Source organism: Panthera uncia (genome assembly GCF_023721935.1).
Source record: "Panthera uncia isolate 11264 chromosome C1 unlocalized genomic scaffold, Puncia_PCG_1.0 HiC_scaffold_3, whole genome shotgun sequence".
Classification (NCBI taxonomy): Eukaryota; Metazoa; Chordata; class Mammalia; order Carnivora; family Felidae; genus Panthera; species Panthera uncia.
In genome coordinates this window covers 69,121,241-69,136,390 of record NW_026057584.1, presented here as the reverse complement: position 1 = coordinate 69,136,390, position 15,150 = coordinate 69,121,241, and the positions used below count along the sequence as shown (strand labels likewise).

The following is a 15,150-nucleotide window of genomic DNA, read 5'->3' as shown; positions in this document are numbered from 1 at the left end:
AAATACCTTGTTTTTGCTAGATAGGTTAGTGTTAGTGTTAGAGTTTAGGGATAGGGTTAGGATATGTGCCTGCAGTTCAGAGACCTCTCCAGAGAATAAAACCCCAGACTTCCCCTGGAGTGAGAATCAACATGGCAGCCATCTACTGATGAGGCAAGAACAGGCTTTGGGGCTCTAAATACTTCTTAAGTAGGTATTCAGTTGATCCTTCTGTTTTTATGTCTACTTTCACACCCATTTTCAGAAATAATAGCAACTCTTAAGTGTTTGAGGTCTTTCCCAGGATAACTAGGCTGCTTCTCAGCTTTTTTGTCATGTGTTTAGGAAGCCACTTTTTCAGATTTAGGGTTAAGATTAGGGTGAGGGTTAGGGTTAGGGTGTGTGTCTGGTATTGTACAGTCGAGAGACCTCTCCAGATGGTTAGAGTTAAGGTTCAAGGTTAGGGGTTAGGGGTTAGGGGATGGAGCTTAGGGGCTTGGGTATGCCTAGTGTCTTGGAATTTAGAGACCTCTCCAGAGTATAAATTCCCAGGATTTTCCTGAGGTTAGAATAGACATTGCTGACATCTTAAGGAGCTAAGGCAAGGAGGGGATTTGGTGCTCTAAATATTCCATAAATAGATATTCAGTTGGTCCTTCTGTTTTTATCTCTACCTTCACACCCATTTTCAGAAATACTACCAATTGATAAATGTTTGTGGGGTCTTCTCCAGGATAAGTAGGCTGCTTGTCAGCTTTTCTTATGTGTTCTGAAGCCATTTTCTCACATCAAGGGCCTAGCATTGGGGTTAAGATTAGGGTTAGGGTTATGGTTAGGGTCACGGTTAATGCTAGTGTATGTTCCGGGTGTTTTGCAGTTCAGAGACATCTCCAGAGGGTGGCAGTTAGGATTTGTTTTAGTTAGTGTGTATGGTTAGAGGTTAGGGGTTAAGGGTTGTGGGTTGTGGATTAGGGGTTCTACTATGTTCCTGGTGTCATGCAGTTCAGAGATCTCTCCAGAGGTTTAGGATTAAGGTGAGGATTAGCATTAGGGCTTCAGAAGTAGGGTTTAGGGATTTGGGTATGGACTAATATCCTGCAGTTCAGAGACCTCGCCACAATGTAAGTACCAAGACTTCTGATGAGGTAAAAATAGACATTGCAGCCATCCTCTGAGCTGAGGCAGGGAGGGGATTTGGGGGCTCTAAATGCTCTTTAAGTAGATATTTAATTGGCTCCATGTTTATCTCTACCTTCACACCCACTTTCAGAAATATTACCAATTCTTAAATGTTCAAGGTCGTCCCCAGGACAAGTATGATGCTCCTCCGCTTTTCTTATCGTGCGTTCGTTCAGACGCCACTTTCTCTGATCTAAGGTTACAGTTAGGGTTTGGGTTAGGGTTAGGGATAATGTTAGTGCATATGCCTGTTATCCTGGAGTTCAGAGTCCTTTCCAGAGGCTTAGGGTTAGGGACAGTCTTAGGGTGAAGGTTAGGGTTAGAGGTTAGGGATTGTGTGTTAGGTGTGAAAGGTTTGGGTCTTTGCCTTGAATCTTTCAGTTAAGAGACCACTTCAGAGAATAAAATCCCAGAGTTCTGCCTGGGTGAGAACAGACATGTGAGCCTTATATACAGCTGAGCTATGGATGGGATGTGGGGCTCTAAATACTCATTAAATGATTCTCAATTGTCTTCTTATCTGTAACTTCACATTCATTTTCAGAAATACTACCAATTTTAAATGTTTGGGGTCTTCTTTATGATAAGTATGATGCTCCACAGCTTTTCTTATATGTTTAGAAAGCCACTTTCTCAGATCTTGGGTAGCGTTAGGTTAGGGGTGTTAGCCTTAGGGTCAGGGTCAGTTTTAGGCAATGTGCCTGGTATCCTACAATTCAGAGACCTCTGCAGACAATAAATCCACAGACTTCTGCTGGGGTGATGATAGACATGGCAGCTATCTACCGATCTGAAGCAAGGAGGGGATTTGGGTCCCTAAATACTCTTTAGATAGATATTCACCTGGTCTTCCTGTTTTCATCTCTACCTTCACACACAGTTCTTAAATGTTTGGCATCTTCTCCAAGATAGCTAGGCTGCTTCTCAACTTTTTGTATCATGTATTTAAAAGGCACTTTTTCAGCTCTAGGGTTATGGTTAGGGTTTGCATTAGGTTTAGGGTTACCGTTCTTGTATTTGCCTTGTATCCTGGAGTTCAGTGACCTTTCCAGAAAGTTTGGATTAGGGATAGTCTTAGGGTTAAGGTTAGGGTTACAGGTTAGAGGTTAGGTTTGAAGACTTTGGGTGTGTGCCTGGTATCCTGCTGTTGAGAGATCTCTCCCGACAGTAAATCCCTGGACTTCTGCTGGGGTGGGAATAGACATCGTAGCCATCTATACTGCTGAGGCAAGGAGGGGATTTGGTGCTCTAAATACTCTTTAAATGGATATTCAATTTGTCCTTCTGTTTTTATTTCTGCCTTTGCATCCATTTTCAGAAATAACTGCCAATTCTTAAATGTTTAGGGTCTTCTCATGGATAGCTAGACTGCTGCTCACCTTTTGTTTTTGTTTTCTTCTTCTTTTTTTTTTTAATCAGAAAAACTGTGCTTCGAAAGCCCCTTTCTCATCTCTAGGGTTAAGGTTGGAGTCAGGATTAGTGTTAGGGTTAGGGGTTGTAGGTTACTGGTTAGTGGTTAAAATTAGAGTTAGGATTATGGTTAATGTTAGGGTATGTCCCTGGTATCCTGCTATTCAAAGACTTGTCCAGAAGATTAGTGTTAGGGTTAATGTTAGGGTGATTGTTAGTATCAGGGTTGGAGGTTAGGGCTTAGTGGTTATTGGTTAGTGGTGAGGCCTTTGAACATGTGCCTGGCATCCTGAACTTCAAAAACCTTTCTGGATGGTAAATCCCCCAACTTCTGGTGTGAGCATAGACATGACATCCATCTATGGAGCTGAGGCAAGGAGGAAATTTGGGGCTCTGTATCCTCTTTAAATAAATATTCAGTTGGTCCTTCTGTTTTTATCTCTACCTTCACACCCATATTTAGAAATACTACAGATTCTTAAATTTTGAGATTCTTCCCCAGGATAACTAGGCTGCTTCTCAAAGCTTTTCTTACCATGTATTCCGGAAGCCACTTTCTCCTATCTAAGGTTAGTTTTAGGGTTAGAGTTATAGTGAGGATTAGGATTAGTGTTAGTATTAGGGGTTAAGGGTTAGCGGTTAGTGTTAGGATTATTGTTAGGGTATATAACTGTTATCCTGTCGTGCAGAGACCTCTCTAGAGGGTTAGTGTTAGGGTTAATGTTAGAGTCAATGTTAGTATCAGTGCTAGAGGGTAAGGGTTACTGGTCATTGGTTAGTGGTTAGGGCTTCATATATGTGCCTGATACCCTGAAATTGGAAGAACTCTCCAGACAGCAAATTGCCAGGCTTCTGCTGATGTGAGAATAGACATAGTATCCATCTACAGAGCTAAGGCAAGGAGGGATTTGGGGGCTGTACATACTTTTTAAACAAATATTCAATTGGTTATTCTGTTTTTATCTCTACCTGCACACCCATATTTAGAAATACTACCAGTTCTTAAACATGTTTGGGGTCTTCCCCTGGATAACTAGGCTACTTTTCAGCTTTTCTTATTGCGTGTTCATGGTCACTTTCTCAGATCTAGGTTAGTTAACTTCCATTCATCTTACTATTTTACAATTCTTTTCCTTTATGTTCTCTCATTCTCTTTTTTCTAATGGTTTATGACTTTAGAAACTTAATTTTTTCCCATTCCAATGGGGTATTAAAAATCTATGAACTTTCCTAAAAATTCTTCTCTATTCTTTGTCAAAAATATTTAATCTTCTATACATATACATTCAATCTTATTTTATGATTGAAGGTATGCTTATATGAAGACTCAGTTCTTGCCATTTGTTATCATCTGTTGAGATTCTCCCACATAACGGATGGGTGCCATGTTAACTTGAAAGCAAAACATACCATTTGCCTGACAAAATGATGGAATGCCATCCAGGGATTGCTCATGGAAACTTTGCCACCCTGCTTCTTCCCACCTGAACAGGATTTGAAGGAGGACTGGGCTCCTGTATTGACTTTTCCACCGGGCCTCTGTTTCTTCATTTGTAAATTGGGACTATAATACCTTTGTAGGTTTATGTAAAATCACAAAATCATGCTACCTGGCTCATAGTGAATACTCATCGAGTGTCTGTTGAATTGTCCATCTGAAAATATTATAACCACCTATTCTAACATTGACACTGTATTAAATAAACATTTAAAGAAAATCAGCTATTTTAACTTGTAGAATGTTTTATGATTTTTTTTCTTAATAGGTCTAAAATTTAGCTGAAATATTTTTTCTCATAAAAATTTCAAAATATGCTAACATCAAATAACAAAATAAGATAATTTTAAGCATTTTTATTTATTCATTTATTCATTTTAAGGAGCGAAGAGTAAGAACTTGGTAAGCTTACCTAAACTTTACTGACGTAATATTTCTTTTATCAAGACTGATATAATAAATGTCTTGAGGTAAATCAGCATACTAATTCAATATAATTGTGATAAGGATTAGAAAAATTCTACTTAGTGTGAGTCTTCAGTTATAGTTCTATAAATATGAAAATGTTAATATTTCTAATAACCCATGATATTAAGATAGTTTATATTTATTTTTTCTTCCTGCCTTTTCCCTTGCCCAAGGGAAAACAGCTGCTTCAGATCAGAAGTTCATATTTTTACTTGATTGATTGCAGTAAACTAGCAAATGATTTACCTACATCCGGGTTCATCTTACTTTACTCTGCAGTCTGTTTAATGTAAATGAGTGTTTCTGTAATGGAAATTGTAGAATTGCCCCTCTGCTCTGTAAAATTCCTCAGTGACTTCCCTTGGTCTAAATCTTTAGGGTGGCATTCAAGACTTTCATGATCTGACCCTCTTCTCCCTTTAGATGTCATCACAAGCCAGTCCTTCACCTCAAACTTTAATCACATCTCTACATCTTTCGTGTTTTGTGTACTCCGTATATGTCAGATTTCTATTTAAAAACCTGCTTGTCGTTTGTGTTGGGAAGATCAAAACCCTCCTTTCCCCTGTGGCAATAATTTTCAGTTATTTTATAATTGCTTATATAACTACCAAATCCCCTTACTAGATGTGAATAGTTTGGAGTAGTAGTAATTTTTATTTTAGTCCTTTTTTTTTTTTTTTTTTTTTTACTATGGATGCATAAGCATTCAAAGTTTGTTGATGGGGTGACTGTGTATTTTTGGCAATTTTTAAACATTTTGTTTTATAAAATAGTAATTGTCATAATTTTACATAGATAAAATTGGGCAGACTCCAATTCAAATAATAAATATGTTTTACAGCCTTCAGTTTGGAAACCTGCAGAATTATGATCGCCATGTTGGATGTATCCTTGAATAAAAATAGAAAATACTAGAATATGGAATAATTGTTTTCTGAATATAACTAAGCAATTGTTGGCTGTAGATGACTACAGTAAATTAGAGACTTTAAAAATACTTTGTAAGATTCTGTTTGAATTCCATGCTCTTCCATTTTGAAGTAGAAATCTATTCATATGCTGAATTTAGCTAACTTGCAGAAGCATACTAATAGTTTTTTAGTCAATGATTTACAGCTTTGGGTCAAGTAAATTCTCACTGGTATCAAAATTTATTTTTATTAATAAAACTATCAGAGAGATTACACAGGAAAAATGAGGTTTAGTGAATTCAAAGAACTTTGGGCAGCTCTTAATGCCTGGAAGCAAAACTTCATGACTATTGATCAAGACCAAAGTGGCACAGTGGAACATCATGAATTGAATCAAGCCATCGCTGCTATGGGTAAGAATGTTAAAATTCTTTAGAATCTATCCAGATAATTGTTCTTTGATGAAATGAATCTTAACTGTTTTAATTTGTTAAGTGACAAAGGAATCTATTATTTCACCAGCTGTTGCCCAGTTTGATTTGAAGATTGTAGATGAATTCTGATTGAAGACTTTTAACAAAACCATTCTATGTTTTTTTTTTCAAAAGATGATCTTTTTTATACATTGTGGTTGATAAAATTAATTTCTGAATTCCCTCTGTTGAGTATATTAAAATGCATTCCTCTAATTGTGGGTAACCACCATTTATAGTGTATTCTTTTTTAATTTGCTGAGGTGTCTAATTATTTATTTTATTTTTGCCAGATTTTTGGAAGTATTAATATGCAGTGTTATATTAATTTCAAGAATACAGCATTTCTATTCGTATCTGTATCAGGTGTTCAACAATTCTATACATTACTCGGTGCTTATCACAAGTATATTCACCGTCTGTAACCATACAACATATATTATGATCTTATTGACTGTATTCCCTATGCTGTATTTTTCAGGGTGACTTAATTATTTTGTTTTAAATTTTTTTTAATGTTTATTTATTTTTGAGAGAGAAAAAGAGAGCAAGAGTAACCAAGGGTGGGGCAGAGAGAGAAGGAGATACAGAATCCAAAGCAGGCTCCAGGTTCTGAGCTGTCAGCACAGAGCCCGACATGGGGCTCAAACTTGTGAACTGTGAGATCATGACCTGAGCTGAAGTTGGATGCTTAACCGACTGAGCCACCCAGGCACCCCTTTTTATTTTTTTTTAATGTTTGTTTATTTCTGAATAAGAGAGCACAAGCAGGGGAGGGGCAGAAAGAAGGAGACACAGAATCTGAAGAAGGCTCTAGGCTCTGAGCTGTCAGCACAGAGCCTGATGCGGGGCTCGAACTCATAACCGGCGATATCACCATCTGAGCCAAAGTTGGATGCTTAACTGACTGAGCGACCCAGATGCCCCTGGGGTGACTTAATTATTTCGTAACTGGAAGTTTGTACCACTTATCTCCCCTCTGGTAACCACCAGTTTGTTCTCTATATTTAAGGGCTTTTTTGTTTGTTCCTTTTTTCTTTGTTTTGTTTTTTAAATTCCATATATTTTTGAAACCATATGGTATTTGACTTTCTCTGACTTATTTCGCTTAACATAATACCCTCTAGGTCCATCCATTTGTCGCAAGTGGCAAGATCTCATTCTTTTTTATGGCTGAATAATATTTCATTGTATATATGTACCACATCTTTTTTATCCATTTATTGGTTGCTGGACACTTTGGTTGCTTCCATAATTTGGCTATTGTAAATAATGCTGCAGTAAATACAGGCTGCACATATCTTTTTGAATTAGTGTCTTCCTTTTCTTTGGAAATATTCCAGTAGTGGAATTACTGGATTATATGGTATTTCTATTTTTAATTTTTACTTTATTTATTTATTTTGAGAGAGAGAAAAAGCAGGGAGGGGCAGAAAGAGAGGGAGAGAGAGAGAGAATTCCAAGCAGGCTTCCCCATCAGTAAGCCAGATGTGGGGCTCAAACCTATGAATTGTGAGGTTATGACCTGAGCCAAAATTAAGAGTCTGAAGCTTGACCATCCTAGCCACCCAGGTGCTCCCCTCTATTTCTGACTTTTTGAGGGCTCTCCATACTGTTTTTCACAATGGCTGTACCATTTACATTCCTAACAACAATGCAGAAAGGTTTCTTTTTCTCTACATTTTCACCAATACTTGTTATTCCTTTTATTTTTTGATTCTAGCCATTCTGACAGATGTAATGGGATCTTTCATTATGGTTTTGATTTGCATTTCCCTGATGATTAGGAATGTTGAGCATTTTTTTGTGTGTCTGTTGGCCATATGTTTATCTTCTTTGGAAAAGTGTCTGTTTGGGTCTTCTGCATATATTTCATTGGATTATTTGGGGTTTTTTAGTGTTGAGTTGTCTAAGTTCTATATATTTGGATATTAACCACTTACAGGATATGTCATTTGCAAATATCTTCTCCCATTCAGTAGGTTGCCTTTTCATTTTGTTAATGGTTGTCTTCACTGTGCAAAAGCTTTTTATTTTGGTATAGTCCCAGTAGTTTATTTTTGCTTTTGTTTTCCTTGCCTCAGGAGACCTATCTAGAAAAATGTTGCTTCAGCCAATGTTAAATTACTGTCTATGTTTTACTCTAGGAGTTTTGTGTTTTCAGGTCTCATATTTAGTTCTTTAATCCTTTTTGAGTTTGTGTATGATGTAAGAAAATAGTCCAGTTTCATTCTTTTGCATGTGGCTGTACCATTTTTCTACACCATTTGCTGAAGAGACTTTTTCCCATTGTATGTTCTTGCCTCCTTTGTCATAGATTAATTGACCATATAAGCATGGGTTTATTTCTGAGCTCTCTATTCTGGTCTTTTCATCTATTTGTCTATTTTTGTGCCAGTACCACACTGTTTTGATTACTGCAGTTCTATAGTATATCTTGAAATCTGAAATTGTGATACCTCCCACTTTGTTCTTCTTTCTCAGGATTACTTTGGCTATTTGGGGTCTTTTTAGTTCCAAACGAATTTTAGTATAATTTGTTCTAGTTCTGTGATAAAATGTCATTGATATTTTATAGGGATTGCATTGAATCTGTATATTGCTTTGAGTAATATGGACATTTCAACAACACTGGTTTTTCCAATTCCTGAGTATAGAATAGTGTTCATTTGTGGTAAGAGCTCTAATTTGATAGCAAAGGCTTATCTCAATATATTACTGGTTTCTGTATGATACTCTAGCTTTTCAGCAATAAAAACCATGTTTTCTAAATTTTTCTTTGTTTTCTTATGTGGTTAGTATACACAGTATATGCCAAAATACCTCAGAATGCAAAGTCTGCATTTTAGAGTATTTTAAAAGAATGTAACTTTATTTTTATCCTATCTTTGGTAAGCTGAGGTTCTCAGTCTACTTTCTTTCAAAAGTGGTAATATAAAATGGTGTTTAACCTGCTTTTACAGTTCATGTAGTATTCCTAATTGTGTTTACCCTTTGATTTTTTTGACACTCATTTCTAAACAAAATACAGTTTTAAGAAAATTAACCTTTTGAAATTTAAAATCTGAACCCAATGCAAATTATCTCAAATTCCAATTTAAAGAAGCTAAAGCTAGTGATTTGTTTTGTTTTATAATTAGACATTTTAATTTAATAGATGGTCATTTTAGAGACAGTCCTGGACACATCATATATAGTTCAGTTAAAGCATTAATACCTAATGGATTAAACTTGATCCTTAATTCAACATAATGTAGAAAAGGTACTATAACCTTAGGCAAAAAAGAAAACTGCCAGAGTTCACATAGGCATTTGAGTGCCATAGAGAGATATTGTGGATTATTCAAATTTAAGATCTTCAGATACATGTTAAAATATTCAAATTATTTTGCTGAGAATGCTATGGGAAATAATAAGAGTTTTATCATTACACATTCAGATCATAACTCTCTACCAGGAAGCTTAAAATACATTTGCATATAATTACATAAGTTTCCATATTTTACTTCTATTAATTTATACCTTTCCATTTATTTATTTATTTATTTATTTATTTATTTTTAGCAAGTTCCCTGGATTGTAGCTACACATAAAATTTTCTCTACGTTTATTATTGTTTTCCTCTTTGAGTAGATTGTCCAAATCTGCTAATATAGTAATAAATAAAGACAATAATTCTAGGTCAGCATCCTTCACAGTACAGTATGCACATATTGGAAAGTTGCTAAGAATAGATCTTAAAAGTTCTCATGACAAGAAGAGAAAATTCTGTAACTATATAAGGTGACAGGTGTTAACTAGACTTATTATAGTGATCATTTTGTAATATATGCAACTATGGAGTCATTATATTGTACATCTGAAACTAATATAATTATATATGCCAATTATACCTCAATGAAAAAAAAAGGCAAAAAGGAAATAAAGAATTTAAGTGATAGCAAAAATCACTAATAATCTTTCCTTGATATTTTTTAAAGAACTATGAAATTACAGAATTGAAATATTGGAGCATTAAAATCTATAAAATATTCTAGACATTATTTAAAAATAAAAATATATTCTAAAAATACAAAAACATAATTTTGTTTTTTCTTAGCTATGACTTCATTACAGAGCTAGAATTTAGATGTTTATGTACCACTTAACTATTAGTAAAGCCTTTGTCTGATAAGTTTCAATACGAATGTGTTTTATTTTTAGTATATATTTTTATGGAATGAATTTTGGAATTTTATTTTTTTGATTGTTTTTAAAGAAAATGCAATGCTGTGATGTTCTTATGGTGTTTGGTTTTAGAAGTTTTAATCTGTTAATTCTTATTTCTAGGTTATAGGTTGAGCCCTCAAACATTAACTGCTATTGTTAAACGGTACAGCAAGAATGGCAGAATCTTCTTTGATGATTATGTGGCTTGCTGTGTGAAGCTTCGAGCACTGACAGGTATTCATCATTTAAAAATGGGTATAGTATGCTCTGGTTTCTCTTCAAATCGCATAAATCTTTCGCCTTTTAAAAATGGGTATAGCGTTATGTAGCTATTTTTCTTTTTCTTTTTCGTTTTTGAAATTACTGATTTTTTTTAAGTTTATTTATTTTGAAAGAGACAGTAGGGGAGGGGCAGACAGAGGGTGACAGAGAATCCTAAGCTGGCTCCTCACTGTCAGCACAGACTGATGTGAGACTTGAACTCATGAAACCATGAGATCATGACCTGAGCAGAAACCAAGGGTCAGACAACTCGCTGAGCCACCCAGGTGCCCTGTAGCTATTTCTCTGAAAAATATCTCTTGTTTTCTTCGACAAGTTTGTAATATTATGTATTTTTCACCGTTATTCACTGTTAAATTTAATCAGTTTTAAGGCTTTAAAACTTTAGCAATATTGTGAAAAAAAGTTTTTAAAAACTTTAGCAATATGAATACTGAAAGATTGTTGTAGCTCAGTTTTGGAAAGTTTTCATGTCTCAGTTGCCTGGGATATGAAATCACTTGATTTAATTGAGTATGAAGAGAAAGAGGGAAGATGGCAGTGGAGTAGAAGGACCCTAAGCTCATCTTGTCCCATGAACACATCTAGATAGCTATCAAATTATCCTAAGTACCCCAGAAATCAACCTGAAGATTGACAGAACAAACTCCACAACTAAAGGGAGAGAAGAGGCCACATCAAAGAAGGTAGGATGAGTGGAGACACGGTTGAGGGGAGAAATGGATCATGGGTGGTGTAGGGAGGAGGAAGCTGTAGTCATGGAGAAGGGTGAGAGAGAGAGGAACAAATGGGAATGCATAAGGAGAATGTTTCCCCAAAGCATTGGCTTGGAAAATGAGAGAGGCTGAATTTCACGAGTTCTTGCCACTAGCAGGGCTTGAAGCTTAGACTTTTGAAGGTCAACAGACTTGACTAGGATAGAGTCCAGAGGGTACTGCACTGCTCCTGGAGAGAAGGCAGGCACACAACCTAGGGGCAGACAGCATGGAAACAGTGATTTGAAGAATGCTTGGGGTACACAGTGGGGAGAATATTCACTCTTCTTGCACATCCCTGAGAGGCAGCATTCACAGAGACACCTCTCCAGGAACAAAGGAGCCAGCTGGTGTCATTTCCCTCCCCCACCCTTCAGCATAAGCACATAGCTGCATGTGGGAAGTGGCATAGTACGTACACGGGCTGCCTGATTTCCTTATACCAAACCCCACACCCCTGTGCTCTAGCAGGACTCAGTTCTCAGTCAAGCATGCCTTAGTCTCAGAATGGCAGGCTCCTTCCCCAGAAGACCAGCACAAGTCCCTGCCTCCACCACATCTGACAGAAGAGTTCTATACGGCCTCAGTTCTGGTGCAGGTGGTGTCAGGTCTCATTAAACAAGCAGACTAGAGCACACCTAGTTAAAACTTGCCATGTTCTGGCCAGTGACCAAACACTGCCCACAGCAGGTAAGTAGAACCTCTACAGATGACTGGCCAGAAGGATAGAGCAGCCAAAACATAAGAGCAGAACTCACACAGCAAACATCAGAGATACTCCTTGAAGCACCAGGCCCTGGATACTACATGACCTCTTCTTCATAAAGCTATTACTCTCAGGAGCAGGAGAATTAACTGGCCTTTCTAACACAGAAGAAGACCGAGACTTAGACAAAATGCCAAGATGGAGGAATTTATCCCAAATGAAAAAACAAGATAAGGCCACAGCCAGAGATCTAAGCAAAACAAATGTAAGTAACATGCCTGATGGAAAATGTAAAGCAACAATCATAAGGTTACTCACTGGGGTTGAGAAAAGAATATAAGACATCAGGGTGACCCTTGTCACAGAGGAAAAAGAGTTAAAAAAAGAATCAGAGATGAAAAATGCAATAAATGAGATTGGAAATAGGCTTGATACAATGAACAGCAGGCTGGAAGAAGCAGAGGAATGAATTAGCTATATTGAAAACAAAATGGAAAATAATGAAGATGAACAAAAGAGACAAAGAAGAATTATGGAACGTGAGAATAGACTTAGGGAACACAGTGGCTTCATCAGATGTAATAACGTTCATATTATAGGAGTCCCAGAAGAAGAAGAGAGAGAAAAGAGGGCAGAAAATTTATTTGAACAAATAAGGGCTGAAAACTTCCCTAATCTGGGGAAGGAGACATCCAGATCTAGGAGGTACAGAGAACTCCCATCAAAATCAACCAAAGCAAACCAACACCAAGACATACTATAATTCAATTTGCAAAATACAGTGATAAAAAAATCTTAAAAGCAGCGAGGCAAAAGAAGTCGTTAACTTATAAGGGACAACCCATAAGGCTAGCTGGAGATTTCTCAACAGAAACTTGGCAAGCCAGAAAGAAGTGGCATGCTGTATTTAAAGTGCTGAGTGGGAGGGGCGCCTGGGTGGCTCAGCTAGTTAAGTGTCCAACTTCGCTCAGATCATGATCTCACAGTTCGTGAATTCAGGCTCTGGGCTGACAGCTTGGAGCCTGGAGCCTGCTTCGGATTCTGTGTCTCCCTCTCTCTCTGCCCCTCACCCACTCACACTCTGTCTCTCAAACATAAACATTAAAACTAAATTGAAAAAAAAAAATAAAGTGCTGAGTGGGAAAAATCTGCAGCCAAGAATACTTTATCCAGCAAGTTTGTCATTCCGAATAGTTGAGTTTTCTAGACAAGCAAAAACGAAAGGAATTAGTGACCACTAAACCAGCTCTGCAAGAATATTAAAGGAGACTCTGAGTACAACAGAGAGACCAAAAGTGATAAAGACAAGAAAGGATGAGAGAAAAATCTCCAGAAACACTGACAAAACAAGTAATAAAATGGCACTAAATACATTTCTCAAGGACTATTTTGAATGTACATGGACTTAACACTCCACAATCAAAAGACATAGGTTGTCCAAATGGATTAAAAAACAAGACTCATCTATACATTGCCTATGAGACTTGTTTTAGACCTAAAGACACCTGCAGATTGAAAGTGAGGGGATGGAGAAAAATTTATCAAGCAAATGGATGTCAAAAGAATGCCAGAGTTGCAATGCTTATATAAAACAAATAGAATTTAAAACAAAGACTGTAATAAGATATATAGAAGGGTACTTACATCATAATAAAGGGGACAATTCAACAAGACTATCTACCAATTTGCAAATATTTATGTACCCAACATGAGAACAGTTAAATATATAAAACAATTAATAACAAACATAAAGGAATTAATGATAATAATACAATGATAGTAGGGGACTTCAACATTCTGACTTACATCAATGGACAGCTAATCTAAACAGAAAATAAACAAGGAAACAATTTCTTTGAATGACACTCTGGACCAGATGACTTAACAGATATATTTGGAACATTCCATCCTAAATCAGTATAACACATTCTTTTCAAGTACATATGAAACATTCTCCAAAATAGATCACATGTTAGGTCACAAATCAGGCCTCAATTATACAAAAGGATTGAAATCATACCATGCATCTTTTCTGACTACAGCACTATGATACTAGAAGTCAACTACAAGAAAAACTACTTGGAGAGATCATAAATATACAGACATTAAACAATATCGTACTAAACAATGAATAGGTCATCCAGGAAATTAAAAAAAAATACGTGGACACAAATTAAAATGAAAACACAATGGCCCAGAATCTTTGGGATGAAGGAAAAGTAGTGCGGAGAGGGAAGTATATAGCAATACGTGTCTATCTCAAGAAGCGTAGAGCCAGAAAAATTAATCCTCAAATGTTTGTATAACCACAAAAGACCCCAAATAGCCAAAGCAGCCTTGAAAAAGAAAAGCAAAGCTGGAGGCATCACAATTCCAGACTTCAAATTAGATCACAAAACTATAGTAATTGAAACAGTATGGTGCTAGCACAAAATTAGACATATAGATCAATGGAACAGAATAGAAAACCCAAAAAATGACCCCACAATTATGTAGTCTGTTAGTCTTTGGCAAAGCAGGAAAGAATATCCAATGGGAAAAAGACAATCTCTCCAACAAATAGTGTTGGGAAAACTGGACAGCAACATGGACCACTTTCTTATACCATACACAAAAATAAATTCAAAATAGATTAAAGACCTAAACTGTGAGCCTTAAAACCATAACAATTCCAGAGGAGAACACAGGCAGTCACCTCTTTGAAATTGGCCATAGCAACTTTTTTCTAGATATGTCTCCTGAGGCAGGGGAAACAAAAGCAAAAATAAACTATTGAGACTTGATCAAAATAAAACACTCATGGGGTACTTGGTTGGTTTAGTCAGTAAAGCATTCAACTCTTGATTTCAGTTCATGTCATGATCTCATGGTTTCATGGGTTTGAGCCCTGCGTCGGACTCTGCACTGGTGGCATGGAGCCTGCTTGGGATTCTCCCTCTCTCTCTGCCCCTCCCTCACTCACATTCTCTATGTCTCTCTCAAAATAAATAAATAAGCTTAAAAAAAAATAAAAAAATAAAACACTTCTGCACAGCAAAGGAAACAATCAACAAAACTAAAAGGCAATCTATGGGACTGGAGAAGATATTTTCAAATGGCATGCCTGATAAAGGGTTAGTATCCAAAATATATAAAGAACATTATAAAATTCAACATCCAAAAAACAAGTAATCCAATTAAAAAATGGGCAGAAGACTTTTTTTGCAAAGAAGACATCCAGATGGCCAACAGACACATGAAAAGATGCTCAACATCACTGTTCACCAGGGAAATACAA

General features: G+C 36.5%; 1 protein-coding gene across 2 annotated transcripts in view; it reads left to right on the top strand.

Moving 5' to 3' along the window:
- Window positions 1-15,150, top strand: part of GCA (grancalcin) — a 29,539-nt gene that overhangs the window by 6,936 nt on the left and 7,453 nt on the right. For both annotated transcript variants that reach the window (XM_049615586.1, XM_049615585.1), the window contains exons 4-6: window positions 5,379-5,422; window positions 5,714-5,861; window positions 10,251-10,364. In XM_049615586.1, coding sequence (XP_049471543.1) covers window positions 5,379-5,422; window positions 5,714-5,861; window positions 10,251-10,364 — 306 coding nt within the window. The remainder of the gene's footprint in view (window positions 1-5,378; window positions 5,423-5,713; window positions 5,862-10,250; window positions 10,365-15,150) is intronic.